Source organism: Hirundo rustica, chromosome 25 (assembly GCF_015227805.2).
Source record: "Hirundo rustica isolate bHirRus1 chromosome 25, bHirRus1.pri.v3, whole genome shotgun sequence".
Lineage (NCBI taxonomy): Eukaryota > Metazoa > Chordata > Aves > Passeriformes > Hirundinidae > Hirundo > Hirundo rustica.
The window spans coordinates 612,889-627,191 of record NC_053474.1 but is presented as its reverse complement, the minus strand read 5'-3'; the positions used below and the strand labels follow the sequence as shown (position 1 = coordinate 627,191).

The window sequence follows — 14,303 nt, the reverse complement described above, 5'->3', positions numbered from 1 at the left end:
CTTGGCTCTGACCGAGCTGGGTGGGCACAGCTGGGAGGGGGCTGCAGGAAGACCAGAGTTTGCTCTTTAAGCAGTGTAGAAAATACTTCAAATTCATTGTTTGCTGGTTCCCCAGTCCCCAATTTGCCAGGACATGGTTTCTTCTGCCATGCACGTCTCCCCTCCGTGTTCAAAGTCGGTGAGGGCCGGTGCGGGCTGGTCACTCAGGCAGGGGCATCCTGATCCAGCTCCTTGACTGGAGACTTTCTGGATGATGTGGAGCCTCCCCTGTGGGTCACTCTGTGTCCATCTGCCCCTGGAGCTGCTCCCTGCTGGGGCTGGCACCCATTATCCCGCGTGAGTAACAGCAAACCACAGAGACAGAGGCTGCGCTGGCTCCCGGAGTAACCAGGCTGCTGCAGCCAAAGGGGAGCTGATCAGATACCAGACTCTTTTATCATGTTCCAGGGCACAGACAAAAGCTGGAAGACCAAGCCAAACCCTTCCCCGACCGCTACGGAGAGCTGGAACGGCTGCGCCAGTCCATGAGAGTCACCCCGACAACACCCAACCCCCGCGGATCCCTCAGCACCCCGAGCCACTTCGGCTCCCAGGCTCAGACTCCGATCCAAGGTAACCGCCTGGGTGTCCCAGTGTCACCCCCGAAGCCTTGTGCTCCTGGCACGGCCGAGCGGGAACAAGCTTCCCTCTGGATGGGATTTCAGAGCTGGAGTCCAGCTCCCCGCTGGTTAAGGAGCCAGGGAAGGGTTCGTGTGGATTTCTTGACCTTTCTGCGCCCATTGAGTCACTTTTTGCACCATTAGATCTGTGTTTTGAGGAACAAGCGAGCAGCAGGAGCGCGAGGGAGGTGAGAGCAGCGCCCTTTGAACCCAGCAGCTCCTCTGACATGAAGGCGGCCGCGCCATGGTTATGCATCAGCCAGAGAGGGTGTTCCGTGCTTTACATGCTAATCCCAACGGTTTCTTATCATTGTGTGGGTGCCAAGTGTGGTGATCCCTCGCCCAGCTCCGGCATAATTCCCCACACAGATGCACACCTGCATGGGCGCACACACACACACACACAGAGCCTTTGCTCTTCCCAGATCTGCCAGCGGCAAAGAGCGCCCGAGTCCCTGGGCGTTCCCCAGGAATCCGCAGCTCGCTGCCAGGAATTGCCACTGGAGCTACCTGACAGAGATCGGGCTGCTAATCCCGGAATTTCAGTCCCGAACTAAGCAAGGGATTAAAATATCTCAGATGCTGCGCTGCTCCTGTCGTTCCGCACAGGCAGATGCCACCCGGATAAATTAAGAGAGCGTTCTCCCGTCCTTTTCCGTGCTCCTTTTCCATGCGCTTTTAGTCTCTGGTTCTTTTCCTTCAGCAATCAGTAGAGATACTAACAGGGCTTCAAGAAATAGCATTTAAGCTGTCTGCATTTGGAATTTTGATGAGAAGTGGCCCTTCTGGGAAAGTGTCATAGAAAACCCTTGTGCTGTGTTTTCAGAAGGAATATGGTTGTTTGAAAGCCTCGGTGTCATTGGCAAAGAGGAGGGTTTGGGTGTAAAAACGTGTTTGAAAATGTTACCCGAACTCTAAAAGCTGTGGTGCTCCTCCCAACCCAAAATTACAGAGAAAATTTAATTTATTTCTCATTGAAATGCAAATCTCCACGCTTGGAATTTTCATTGATATTAGCAAGGTTTATGAGAAGAGCACGGGCATTTTGTGTAGGATTATCATTTGGGTTTTTTTAAAAAAGCAAGAGGGAGAGAGAAAGAGTTTTCCAGGCTTGTCCCGTTGGCTGCATCATAAAGAAAGAGATTCTTGGGGGAAGAAAAAAAAGATTTGTATTTTAAATTAGCACAGCCCCCTGCAGTGCCAGAAACCCAAAGAGCGTCGTTTGGAGCGAAGAATCAGGTGATGACACAAATTCAACGAGAAAAAAAATGGAGTTGGCCACAAACTACCGCCCCTGCCAAATTCCCAAATGTCAAGTGACAGCAGGAGTGGAGACACACAAAATTAGCCTCTGAAATCATTCCTGCGGAGTGAATCCGAAGTCCCAGGAATGCTGCAAAAGGCGGTTTGTGCACGCTCTGCTCTTGGCTCCCTTGTTCCCGAGCCGGAGGAACCGTCTGAAAATGACTGCGGGTTCCTACCAGCGTAACTCGGAGCAGGACCAGCTCAGTAATTTTCATCTCAGCCCTGTCCTTTTGACACAGCTCTGGCTATGACCAATCATAACCATCATTTTAAAAACCCCTCTTTCTCTCGCGCACACACGGCTTATTCACAAAGATCATAATTTTTACCCGAGCAAGTGGAGCCCGGCCCGTGCCAAGAATAACACGGGAGTTAACAGGCCTGTAATTCTCACGACTTGGCACGTTCTGGGGTAACACACAGGAGAGGCCGATTAGTGGGAAGCAGAAGGAGATAGAGCAAGGAGGGGCGATGGGGCAGGCTGCGGTTCATCCGGCCCCCGCTATCTTTTATGGGGTGCTTCCCAAGGTTAATGTTTTTAGCATCCCTGTGCAGGGATTAAGAGGGGGACAGGGAGGGTTTTTTCCCTCCACCAGTGCCCGGCTCCCCCTGCTCGTGTGCCAGGGGTGCTCGGCCTCCCTGTTCTGCTGAACAAGCAGTTTGCACAAACTTCCTGACCTGCTCCTGGCAAAAGCAGGCTGGGAGCTGGGATGCTCAGGAACAGCCTCGGCCACTGTGGGGGGATCCCAGTGCCTCAAATCCCTGAGCACGGCACGTGGAGTTTGGGTTTTTAGGCAGGCAGGAGACAGTGTTTATCTTTGGGAGAACTGGGGCTCTTGGGAGGTGTCTTTGCTCTGGCCCAGTCCAATCTCTCCTCCTGAGGCGGGGAAGCCGTGGCCATGGTGGAGATCATGGCAAGGACGCCTCTGGGAGTGGGAGAAGGGTCTGGCCCTCAGCCACAGGCAGAGGCTTTCAGTAAAGCAGCCCCTGGAGGTTATAAATAGCCCCCATGTAAAATGATCACACTGAGGTTAAATGGTTTCAAACCAAAACCCTCCCGGTAAGAGAAAGCCGATGGTTTCTGAAGGGCATGCCAGGAAATACGGGAGGAGAGAGCGCGGCTCCGAGGCCGAGCGGCTGGGATCCTGCTCTCTCCAGTGTCAGGGTATTTCAGTGGCTCTGGCCCTGCCTTGCCCCACTCAGATGGGCAGAGGCTTGATTTGGGTCAATAGGGTAACTCCGGGTTCAGCCCCTGTAGCTGGGAAGAGAATCTGGCACAGTGCTGGGCAGGTCAGACAGGCAGACCCCCATCACCATCCAGCTCTGCTTCCCTGGCTTCAACCAAGCAGAGCCTCTGCTGAGGATTTGGCCCAGTGCTTCTCCGGAGAGGTCTGGAAAATCTGAGCGTTTGCAATCGCAGCTCTGCCATCCCTGCAGCGGGACACCAAGCTGTCATTAGGATGGCTTGAAATGGTTCCTTATTACAGGGCACGCGAAGCCAGAGCCTTGCGTGCCTGCTTCAGCTGAGTTTTGCCTTTTAGCTTAAAAAAGTCATGTAGCTCTCAGAAGTGAAGCAAGATGTTAAAGGGACTTCTGCTGTCTGTCTTTAGCTGCTTCTCGGGGCCCCCTGGCTCAGAGGAGGCAGGCTGGTGACAGACACACGTCCTCCCCAGGAGCAGCCCCCAGTCCTCTGTGTGCTCCCCTGCCTGTGTTTCGGCAGTGGCTCAGGCTGAACCATTTTGTTCCCAGCAGAGCAGGACCGCCCACGCTCGGGCTCTGCGGTGGAAACATCTTCAACCACTCAAAAGCGATTGTGCGCCTCGTCCAGCAGCATGGAGGGGCCTTGCGCTGGCCAGGACAGTCGCAGAGGGATGTCAGATTGGAACTCCTCGGTACCAGAGGGAGGGGTTTTGATGATGCCCTTCACGGCCCCCTGCAAGCTCTTGGTTCTGCTCCAGAGAAGCCAAACTCCCTTGGTTTCACAGGGAGGACAGTAAATGTCGGATCCTTTCGCAAGCCTCTCCTAGCCTTAGTGCCTGCTGAATGGTTTTTGGGAGACTCTGAGTTCACTGGTGAAGAGCTTCAGATCTCCTGATCTGGAATTTGCTCAGCTTTGTTCCCAATCCATTACCTCAGCCCAGCGCAACACTTTTACCATCAGCAGAATGCTTCATCATATGCCTTTAAAGTAAAGTCTTTCTCCCTCTTTTTCTTTTTTAAATATACATTTTTAAAGTATTACATTACTTTTAAGAAGCCTCTTGGCATGGGCAGCAAGTGCCCCTATTGTTTCCGAAATGCAACGTGGCTGCTCTGAGGTTAAATCCTGAATTATGGGCCCAGCAAATACACTGAATTGCTGCTTCCTAATCCCTGTCCAGATTGACTTATGGTTTCTTTAAAATATCCGTTTCTTAATGGATAAAAACATTCTACCACGGGCAGAGACTAAATTGTTTCCAAAGGAAGCTAGGCAAGCATTAGTGGGAAGAAAACATATTGTGGGATTCAGCTTCAGCCTCAAAGGAAGGAACACGCTCGAGATGGGTTTCCTGCCTGCTTTCAGGCTTCTGTGTCTATCTTTAAACTGCTTTTCTGCTCCTCTCCTTTACATTTGTGATGTCCCTCCAGTGAATTTGGCATGGAAAAGTCACAGATGAACCCCAGAGCAGTGCTGGGCAGGCGTTTACCCCAGGACAGAGTTCCAGGCATCTGCCACCGCCGCGTTTGTGCCGTGGATGCGTGGCCGTCCCCCAGCCACAGCTCAGGGTGCTGCACCCCTACAGAACAGCGAGGAGTCCCCCGGAATTTGCCTCAGGGGTGCCATCCTGCCTTTGACACGGGATTTTCCAGTGTGCTGGGATCCGCAGTGCCACACGCAGGGGAGAGGGGAGCCCCAGCCCGGGTGCCGCTGCCTCGCCGAGCTCCTGGAGTGCCATCACCCCTCCGCTGCGGGATTCCCATGGCAGACGTGGCCTGGCCCAAACCTGCTCGGCAGGCAAGGTGGTCTAGCTGCAGGCTGGGTTGTAAATCCAGCAGCTTCCTTTTATGTAGTCAGGGCTTGTTAATTTGTTTTAATACCCTTTGAATAGAGGTAAAGAGCAAAGCGCAGGCAGGGCGCAGGGGAGCGCCTGCGATGCCCGCTCAGCCCACCCACCCGCGCCAATTAGCACCGTTATCCATTAGCTCTGCGGGATGTGCCGGGCAGGGGGATGCGGGCAGAGGGCTCCGGGATGAGCGAGGCTGTGCAGGAAGCTGGGAGAGCTGGGCTTGTTTAGTCTACCAAAGGGCGGGCGGGAGCGGAGCTGATTGCTCTGTGTAAATACATCGCGGGGGTAAACACGGCGAGGCAGAGGAGCTAATGTAAGCTCTGGAGGACACTGCAGGCCCGGGACACGGGGCTGAACAGGTTCTGCATAAATCCACACTGGAGTTAGGAGCAGGGCCCTCCACAGAAGGATTGGTCCAGAGAATGGGAGCATCCCAACGGATCTGGAAGGGTTTGCAGAAGGGGCTGAGATGCGGTGCGTGATTCACTGAGGTGGGAATACCTGGGAATTTCCCTGCTCTGCTGCTGCCCAGCGTATTTGGGGTGGAGAGGACCCAGGAGCTGGGTGTGTGCTGCTCAGCGGGGTGGGTTTGGGGCCGCGTGTGTGTGTGCACGGCAGCACACGGTGTTCGGCGAGAATCTCAAAAGTGAGCAGCAAACGTGCTTGGCAGTGTTGAGGTGGTGCCTGGCAGTGCTGTGATAAGGACCTGCGTGTTGTTGTGTTTTGGTTTGGGGTTTGCGTCTTCTTTCAGGCTCTGCAGAGGAAGTCCGTGCACCCAGTTTGTGAGCTGGTTCTATCAGATACAGAGCGGTGCTCCATGGGCGTGTAACAACGGATGCTGTTCACACCCTCCTTTTTTTTCAACACCTCCCCTCCTCCCCCAAAATATATTTCGCTCTATTTTACGTGGGCTGGGAGGAAGGGGCCGTTTTCTTTTTTAGTTGACTCTGACTTGGAAACAAATGAACTTGTTAATATACGTGACAGAGGCGTGAGAGCGTGCCTGCACGCGTGGGTGGGGAGGAGAGCGCTGCCTTCTCTAGAGATGAGCTGGGGCTTCATAGATCAGAGGCATCTCGAGCACCTTCCCATGGAGATTCTCTCCTTCCCTTGGCCACCTGCCTCTCCGTGCACCCACATGGAGTTATTGTGATCAGGGGAAGGAAGCGGAGAGGGACAAAGATCAGAAAAAAGCTCAAAGATGGCTTGGAGGTCCAAGCGTGACAGAAATGAGCAGAGAAAAGACAGCCAAAGGAATATCCAGAGCAGGAATATCTGTCCCCAGTCGCCACACTCATGCTGGTGTGTTATATACAGAAGCATAAGGTATCATTAGTGTTTACATTGTCATCAATCATTGTGGAATAAGACAGGAAAGGAGGACTTTTCCCCCGGGGTAGATTTTTCATGACAATTTTACAAGGCACACATGTGCGTAGAATTAGAACAGTGATCTGTGGCCAGGCTGAAGATATTTTATATTCTATACACTTGAAGAGTGACATGCTATCAAGTTCCCTTTAAATTCCCTTAGTTCTCTGTGTGTCTCACACACTGTATTTGTTGTGTAACACCCACACAAGCTCAGGTTTGTTGCTGGGTGGGTTCAGCAGCCACCGCGTGCTCCCCACATCTCTAAGGTGGGGACCGGTGGTGTCTGTGGTGCTGAGGAGCTGCTCAGGTTCCACACGTTGCTGCCTGGCCCCAGATGAACTGATAATGATGGTCCTGCTGTACATCAGGCCCCAGTGCTGTGCTCTGCCATGTGCCCAGTTTTGGTTTTCTGGGTACTATTCAATGGTTCTCTGGGTACCACTGCAGCACCGAAGAGGTCCTGACGTTGCTTTCACTGCCCTTTCTTCCCTCCAGGAAGAGTAGATGTGTTCCTGGGTTAGGAGGTAGTGGCAGCACCCACTGCTCCTCTGGGATGGATGCACATCAATCCCTAAAACCATCTGTGGGGCCCATTGCCTCATCTCCTCAAAGGCTTCCAGGGACCTCAGAGCAGATCCACCAGCCCTGACCCTGCCACAGTGCAGGGACCAGTTCCACTCCATCCAAGGCAGCTCCCAAACCCCATGTGGTCTGGAGGGAGGTGGCTGAACACACCCAGAGAAACCTCTGTGGTCGGCAGCCTCGCAAACCAGCCCTTCCCACCTCACGGCCAGCCCTTGCCACCAAGACCCAGCCGAGGTCTGGCTCCCATCAGGGGCATCTCTCTGCATTTATCTCCTGGCCACCCACCCAAGGAAAGACCTGTATTGTCTCTGAGGTGGAGAGAGAGCTGCTGTGTCACTGCAGCGCTGATGTTTAATCTGGAAAGGGGCTGAGCAGCTTTCAAAGCATGTTTCTATCCCGGCCCACGCGCAGGGGGGACTTGGGGGTCCTCAAAAGGTGCAAATTGCAGCTGCACAATTAAATCATGGGGTGTGTCCCGGCCTCCACGATCCCCGGGGCAGCTCGGCCCTAAGGAGGAGACAGTGGCATTACTAATCAGGGCTTTGACCTTTACATGGCTTTTATTTAATACACATTCCACACTTCCCCAAACTCCCATCCAAAACATTGACATTTCCGCTGATAGATTGGGTCAGATTTTGGAGTAGTTGGGGGACTCAATTCACTCTTACAATGGTTAAATTCTTACAGCTAAATGGGCTTATTCAGTTAGTGCAGCAGCTGGTGTGATTTCGAGAAGAAAATAAACATTTCCTTCAAATATTTTGATTGGCAACTGGACAACTGAAGTACTCAAGCTCGGATTGCCAGGGTCCAAAAAGCAAATGGGGGCTGGACGGCGAGTAAGCAAGGGAAAACCGTAGTAAATCCTCGGAGGCAGCACTACGGAGCAGATGTGCGTGAAATGTGCCGGGGAAAGGGACAGCAAGATGGGGTTTTTAAAGCCCAGTTTCAGCCGTGATCCCAAAGGGAATGTGGGGTCCGAGGGTGCAGCTTCACCCACTCCTTGTGGAGATCCAGGACTCCCTGGCATTGCTCAGCAGCTGCTTGCTCCAGGTTGCTGTTTGATCCTGGCTGTGACAGAGGGCCCTTGCTGCTGAGTCAGGTGGTTATGGAGGGCGTTAATGGCCGTGTTTTATTTGGATCTCGCCGCGGTTGTTTCAGTGGAGATTTCCTCGGATGCAGAGGCTGGGGCTGTGCGGCTCCAATCTGAGGCAGCCAGGACGGAGGAGCAGCTCTGAAGTGACGGAGATGGGATGGAGAGGAAACCTTGAGGCGAGACCCAAGCTGGAAGGGGCAGTTGTGAGGTGGCAGCGCTGAGGTGGAGGGACAGTTGTGAGGTGAAGGAGATTGGATGGAAGGGCAGCCCTGAGCTGGGGAGCAAGACAAAAGGGAAACCCTGAGGCAAAGGAGACGGGATAGAGGGGAAACCCTGAGGTGATGGAGCCAGGATGGAGGGGGTGCTGAGGTGAGGGAGCTGAACTGGAGAGACAGTGGTGAAGGAGGTGGGATGGAGGGGCAGCCCTGGAGGTGAAGGACACGGGACAGAGGGGCTGACCCGAGGTGAAGGACACGGGACAGGGGGCAAACCCGAGGTGAAGGACACGGGACAGAGGGGCTGACCCGAGGTGAAGGACACGGGACAGAGGGGCTGACCCGAGGTGAAGGACACGGGACAGAGGGGCTGACCCGAGGTGAAGGACACGGGACAGGGGGCAAACCTGAGGGGAAGGACACGGGACAGAGGGGCTGACCCGAGGTGAAGGACACGGGACAGAGGGGCTGACCCGAGGTGAAGGACACGGGACAGAGGGGCTGACCCGAGGTGAAGGACACGGCACAGAGGGGCTGACCCGAGGTGAAGGACACGGGACAGGGGGCAAACCTGAGGTGATGGACACGGGACAGGGGGGCTGACCCGAGGTGAAGGACACGGCACAGAGGCGCGTCCTGAGGCGATGGCGAACCCGCCCCCCTCTGGCGGCCGCCTCCTTCCCGCCTCTCTGCCCACGAGGGCGCCCCCTGCTGGCGGCGGCCCGCGGTCCCCTCAGGCGGGCGCTGCCCCGGCCGGGCCCTCGCGGTTTTGTTTTGGGAGTGATTTGGGCGTTTATTTGTAGCCTCAGACTGGTCACGGAAAGCTGGAGCTTCATTCTGGGCCAAACTTAGAGCCCAAGGCCGGCGGCGGTGAAAGCGAGCCGGTCACGGCCACTCGGGCGCCTCGTGGCTCTGCTGGGTGTGGGTCGCATTTGAGGGGATCGCTCTGAGGAATTGGCTTTTTGAAGGATCCGAATTTGCGGATCCCAGCGCTGCAGATCGCTCTGGCCAGGGGTTCAGAGCCCGGCAGAGCTCATGTACCTGAGTGTGTCCAGACCCCACGGCCTCGCCGTGCCTTGCCCGTCACACGCACACACGGCCTGTAATTAGCACTCTTATATGCTCCTGTCTAAATTAGTAGCAGGAACCCACTGCCAAATGGTGCAAGTTCAGGCCAATAAAATGTAACCTCTTTTAAAAACCCCCTTTGAGTACGTTATGGAGGAAAAGGGAAATGCGCCCTGAGCGCTCAAGTTTGATTCCTATTTGCATTTTATGGAAGAATATTTATGGAGCTGTGAAAAGTAATGAAGGAGCGTGGTCTGAGCGCTGGAGATTGTCATCTGGGAAGGCAGCGAGCAGCAGCCTGGGTGCTTTGAGGGCTGAGCGAGACTTGGAGGCTGCTTTTTCTCGGTTTAAGGGGAGGCATTGAGAAGGCAGCACTTTTTTCTCTCCAGTCCAGGTGCAGGCAGGGTTTCTGCCCCATGGTCGAGTCTCAGGCTGCGATGCTGCTGGATTGCCACCGCCACGGGGCTGTGGTCAGGCTGCTTCATGCGGAGCTGGTCTCCAAACCTCAGCTCCCGGTGCCTGGCAGCAGCTGTGGCTGTAGCACGGCTTTGGGATGGGTTCCAGCACCCTGCTGGGCTCTGAAATCGGGTTGGGAGCGCTTTTCCCACCGCTGTGCCTTTCCAGCCAGCCCGGCAGGGAGCAGGGCCGGCCCTGTGGCCGCTTCCACGGGCGCTTTGCAGCGCCGGGTGTGTGCCGAGCAGTGTGGTTCGGGACAGCTTTGAGCTGCTCCTCTCTTATCTCGCCCCAAAGCCACAGCCACGTTCACAAACCAGGTGCTCCCCCGCCTTTCCCCTCCGTGGAGCCTGCGTGGGAAGGCAGGCGCTGCTGGGTGCCCGCAAAAGGGCTGCAGGGGAGGGAGGGAGGATCCTCCCCTTCTCCTTCCACGGCTGAAGGACTCACCTGGGATCAGAAGGGAGGCTCACGTCAAATCCCCTCCATACCTGCTCCTCCAGAGCGTGCCCGTGTCACTAGGTAGCTGGAAGGGATTGAATCAAGTGTTTTCCCTTGGGGAAATGCTTCGGGGCCTGGAGCGCCAGCCCTGAGGAGTTAAAAATGCCTCATTGTAATAAATAGATCTAAAACACACGTCCCTGTGCGTGCAGAGCAGCCACACAATCCTCTGGATGTGTGTTTCTATGTATATGCATGTCCAAAACCAACAGGCGTATTTAGCATACTCACCTCACCTTCTCTTGCTCTAAGGGATACAAAATCCAGCTGATGTGACCAAAAAAAGTCACTTTTGAGGCTGGATGGCATTCCACTAGCAAAGGAGAAAGACCCTGCTTTTAACAAGAGGAAAACAGGAGGGCTGAAGGACAGAGGTTTCACTTCTCTCCTTGGAGAGCAAACCTCATTTCTCTCTGCCTCGATGCACCAAGGCCAGAGGTTCCTGGGCTCTCCGTCAGCCTTGGGACAGCTGAGAGAACCACAGCAATTCCTCCAGCTCCTCCAAGGAGCTTCCACTGTGGATTCCCACCTCTAACCTGGGCTTCCTGCAGGAGGACGGGATCCAAAGCCAAGGTCCCTTTCCCGTTCCAAGCTTTGGGTTTAGACCATCCAGTAAAAGGCGTGGGGGGCTCCATTATCCAGTGGAGCTGGGCAACATCCCCACCACGCTGGCCCGAGCCTCCCTTCCCCCAGCGGCGAGCCTGAATTTCTCACTCTCTTTATCCTCTTGGAAGGAGAAAAATACACAGAGAACTCAAGCAGAGGGATATTGTGGCTCCTGGCTTGGGAGTTTTCAGCTGTGTGTTTATCAGCTCCATCCCCTGATGGTATCAGCACGAACAGGCCACCCACAAGAAGGCTTAGCAGGCTGGTCTGGGCTCCAGCTTTTCCTGCCTGTCTCCGTGTGTGTGTGTGTGTGTATACAGCGGGGATGGATGATCCCAGGGCCCGGCCGTCTGGGGCCTGCCTCCATTTATTTACTACACAGCTGATGTCATGGCTAAACATCTTTTTTCTGTGTTTATGGGGTGTGCTGCTTTAATCTGCCCGAGATGAATAGACCCCTAAGAGAAGTCAGCTTAGCCGTGTCCCCTCTTGGATAGGAAACAACAAATTTTAGGACAGGAAATGGGAGCGACTTAAACAAATGGGTTTAGCGTTTTTATTTAAGTCCCTCAGCTCTTTTCCCTGGCGGACCCAAGAGGTGCGTCCCCTTCTAATTCCCTGGGAACTCTCTAACCACCCCCTCTCCTCCTGCACCCCGGCAGGCACGTCAGAGCTGAGCCCCTTCTCGGACCCGCGGCAGTTCGAGCGCTCCTTCCCGACGCTGCCGGCGCTGACGGAGACGCGTTTCTCCGACCCGCGGATGCATTACCCCGGCGCCATGTCCGCCGCCTTCCCCTACACGGCCACACCCTCGGCCACGGGCATCGGGGGCATCAGCATGACCAGCATGCCCGCCACCACCCGCTTCCACCACACCTACCTGCCGCCCCCGTACCCCAGCTCCACGCAGAACCAGAGCGGGCCCTTCCAGGCCAACCCCTCTCCCTACCACTTGTACTACGGGACGTCCTCGGGCTCCTACCAGTTCTCCATGGTGGCGGGAGGCGAGCGCTCGCCCACCCGCATGCTGTCGTCCTGCACGAGCGCCTCGGCGGGGAACAACCTGATGAACCCCAGCCTGGGCGCGCAGAACGACGGCGTGGACGCGGACGGCAGCCACAGCAATTCCCCCACCGCCATGAGCACCACGGGCAGGATGGATGAGTCCGTCTGGAGACCCTACTGAGGAGGAGCTCGGCTGCGCACCCGTGTCTTTAACTCCATCAGCCGCCGTGGCTCCTTTTGGGAGCGACCGAAGTGATGCCAAGGGAAAAGGTAAACCAAAGTCTTCCAAACCCAAAGCAAAGGATCCTCTGCATGCAATCATCAAGCGAAGATGGACCGAGACCTTTGTTACATTTCAAGGTGAACACCCACGAGGCTTGAATATGTCGCTTGATGTGGTTCCTTCCGTATGTTTTAGGTATGTGGATTGTACATAGGGAAAAAAAAAAACCCCCAAGGACGTGTGGGATCAGATGTTTGGTACTTGTGGAACACTTCTCGATCGTCTCACTCGCGCCTCTTCCCCACACAAAGCATTCAGAAGTGAGGAGAATCTCACCCTTCCTCCGCAAAATGGTTCAGAGAAGAGAAAACAGCAGGGATTCATCCGAGCCATCTCTCTGCCAGTGCAGGAGGACCGAACGTAAAAAAAAAAAAAGAAAAAAAAAAAAAAAGGAGAAAAAAAAGAAAAAAGCCCGCCATTGTCTCCTATCCTTCCCTCCCCGCTGGTGAAGGGTCCCTGAGCACCAAATAGCAGTGGGGTTTGCAGCACAGCCAGGGGCACTGGGGCACAGCCACGTGAACAAGAGCTGTGATGTGATTATCATTACTTGTTGACGGCGGAAGCTGTATTGTCCATTTTGGTCTCATTGTTTGTCAATCAGTAACGTGGCTGACCCCGGGCCTGGCTGACCTCTCCCCTCCATGTTTACACACAAGATGTACTTTTTGTGGAGATGTTTTGTTTTGTTTGTTTGCTCTCTTGTCCTGACCTCACCATACAGCTCTTTGCTTCCCCTTAGCAAACCTCAGTGATGGTGGCTGAAGTGAAGGCGGCGTTCAGGACAATCTGAGACACTTGAGATGCACTTCCAAGGGGCTCAGGAGCCTTTGGCACGGCCTTGCCACTGTTCTCCGGGTGTTCCTTCCCTCCCCTCTGAGTGGCAATACTCACAGCTGGTGGCAAAGCATCGTAATTCTGTTCTGGTCCTTTCCCATGTTGTCACCCAGAGAGGATTAACACAATTTCCTATTTTGGGTCACGTTTGTCAGCTCATCCTGAAAGCTCTGAGACCTGGAGAAAGGAGCGGTTTCTACTCCTGGTGGTGGGAATGTTGTGAATTGATGCCATGGAGCCTTTTCCATTCCCTCACGCTCCTGTCCTTCCCCAGGTGACCCCGAGCACAGGGATCCCGCTCTAGGGGAATAAGTCAAGAGGGGGCCCTCAAGGTGCCACTGGTGACGGTGGCATTTGCAGGTGGCACTTGCAGGTGTGCCAAGCAGCACACACCCTCACAGCTGACACCAAAGAGATTGCAACCAAACAGGGCCATGGTGGGAGGCGGCTGGAGGGCTGCTGTGGGCTCCTCCAAAGCCGGCTCAGGGGCTTGGCTCTGATGCACAACACAGGGTTTGTCACCTCCTGCGGGCCAGCCGTGCCCTCTGCTGGCATGGGAATTGGGGCTGGATTCAGGACTCCTCATGCTGGCAGGGCAGGGAGGGCACAGACATGTTCCTGGGGATCCCTAAGTGCAGTGCCCACTGCCCTGCAGAGCCCTTCCCGCAGCCAGAGGACGGTCCCAGCCCCAGTGCCACCAGTAACCACACCTTTCTTTTTCCATTTCTCCCATAATCACAAGAAAATCGAACGCCCAGAGCTGCCCTCCCGGCCCCTGTGCCTCAGTCACACCGCCCCAGCCGTGTCACCTGTCCCAGCTCCCTGCTGGCAGCCGGTCACCTCAGCACAGAGCGCTGGAATTGCACTATCACGGCAAGGCTGGAGCAGCACATCCTGCCTGCCCCGGAGGGCTGCCATGACCACTCAGAGTTCCATAAGCAACGAAGAACAACTCTTTTCAATAACCATAATAATAATGTTAATAATAATTTTTTTTAAAAAAAAAAAGCCTTACCCCAGCAAAACTGCAACCTCTACTTGCCTTAGCGCCGGCGCTCGCTGGCTCTGGAGCTGGACAGAGCAGCCTGTGTTTTGATGCCTTTTTGCATTTGTCATCCCATCCCACTGGTTGAAAGCACAAAGAAAACAAGGCATTCGTAGTTGTAGGTTAATTTAAGACTGTTTGTAGTGAGTTTTAAAAGAGAAAATAATAAAAAGAATGGCAACGATGTTGTTTTTATGACATATTGTCATGTGAAGGTGTAAATA

General features: G+C 54.6%; 1 protein-coding gene across 1 annotated transcript in view; it reads left to right on the top strand.

The window, feature by feature from the left end:
- The window catches only part of RUNX3 (RUNX family transcription factor 3), a 33,756-nt gene extending 21,233 nt beyond the window's left edge, over positions 1-12,523 (top strand). The window contains exons 4-5 of the mRNA XM_040086232.1: positions 448-612; positions 11,575-12,523. Of these exons, the coding sequence (XP_039942166.1) occupies positions 448-612; positions 11,575-12,098 (689 nt within the window). The 3' untranslated portion in view covers positions 12,099-12,523. The remainder of the gene's footprint in view (positions 1-447; positions 613-11,574) is intronic.
- The last annotated feature ends 1,780 nt before the right edge of the window (positions 12,524-14,303 follow it).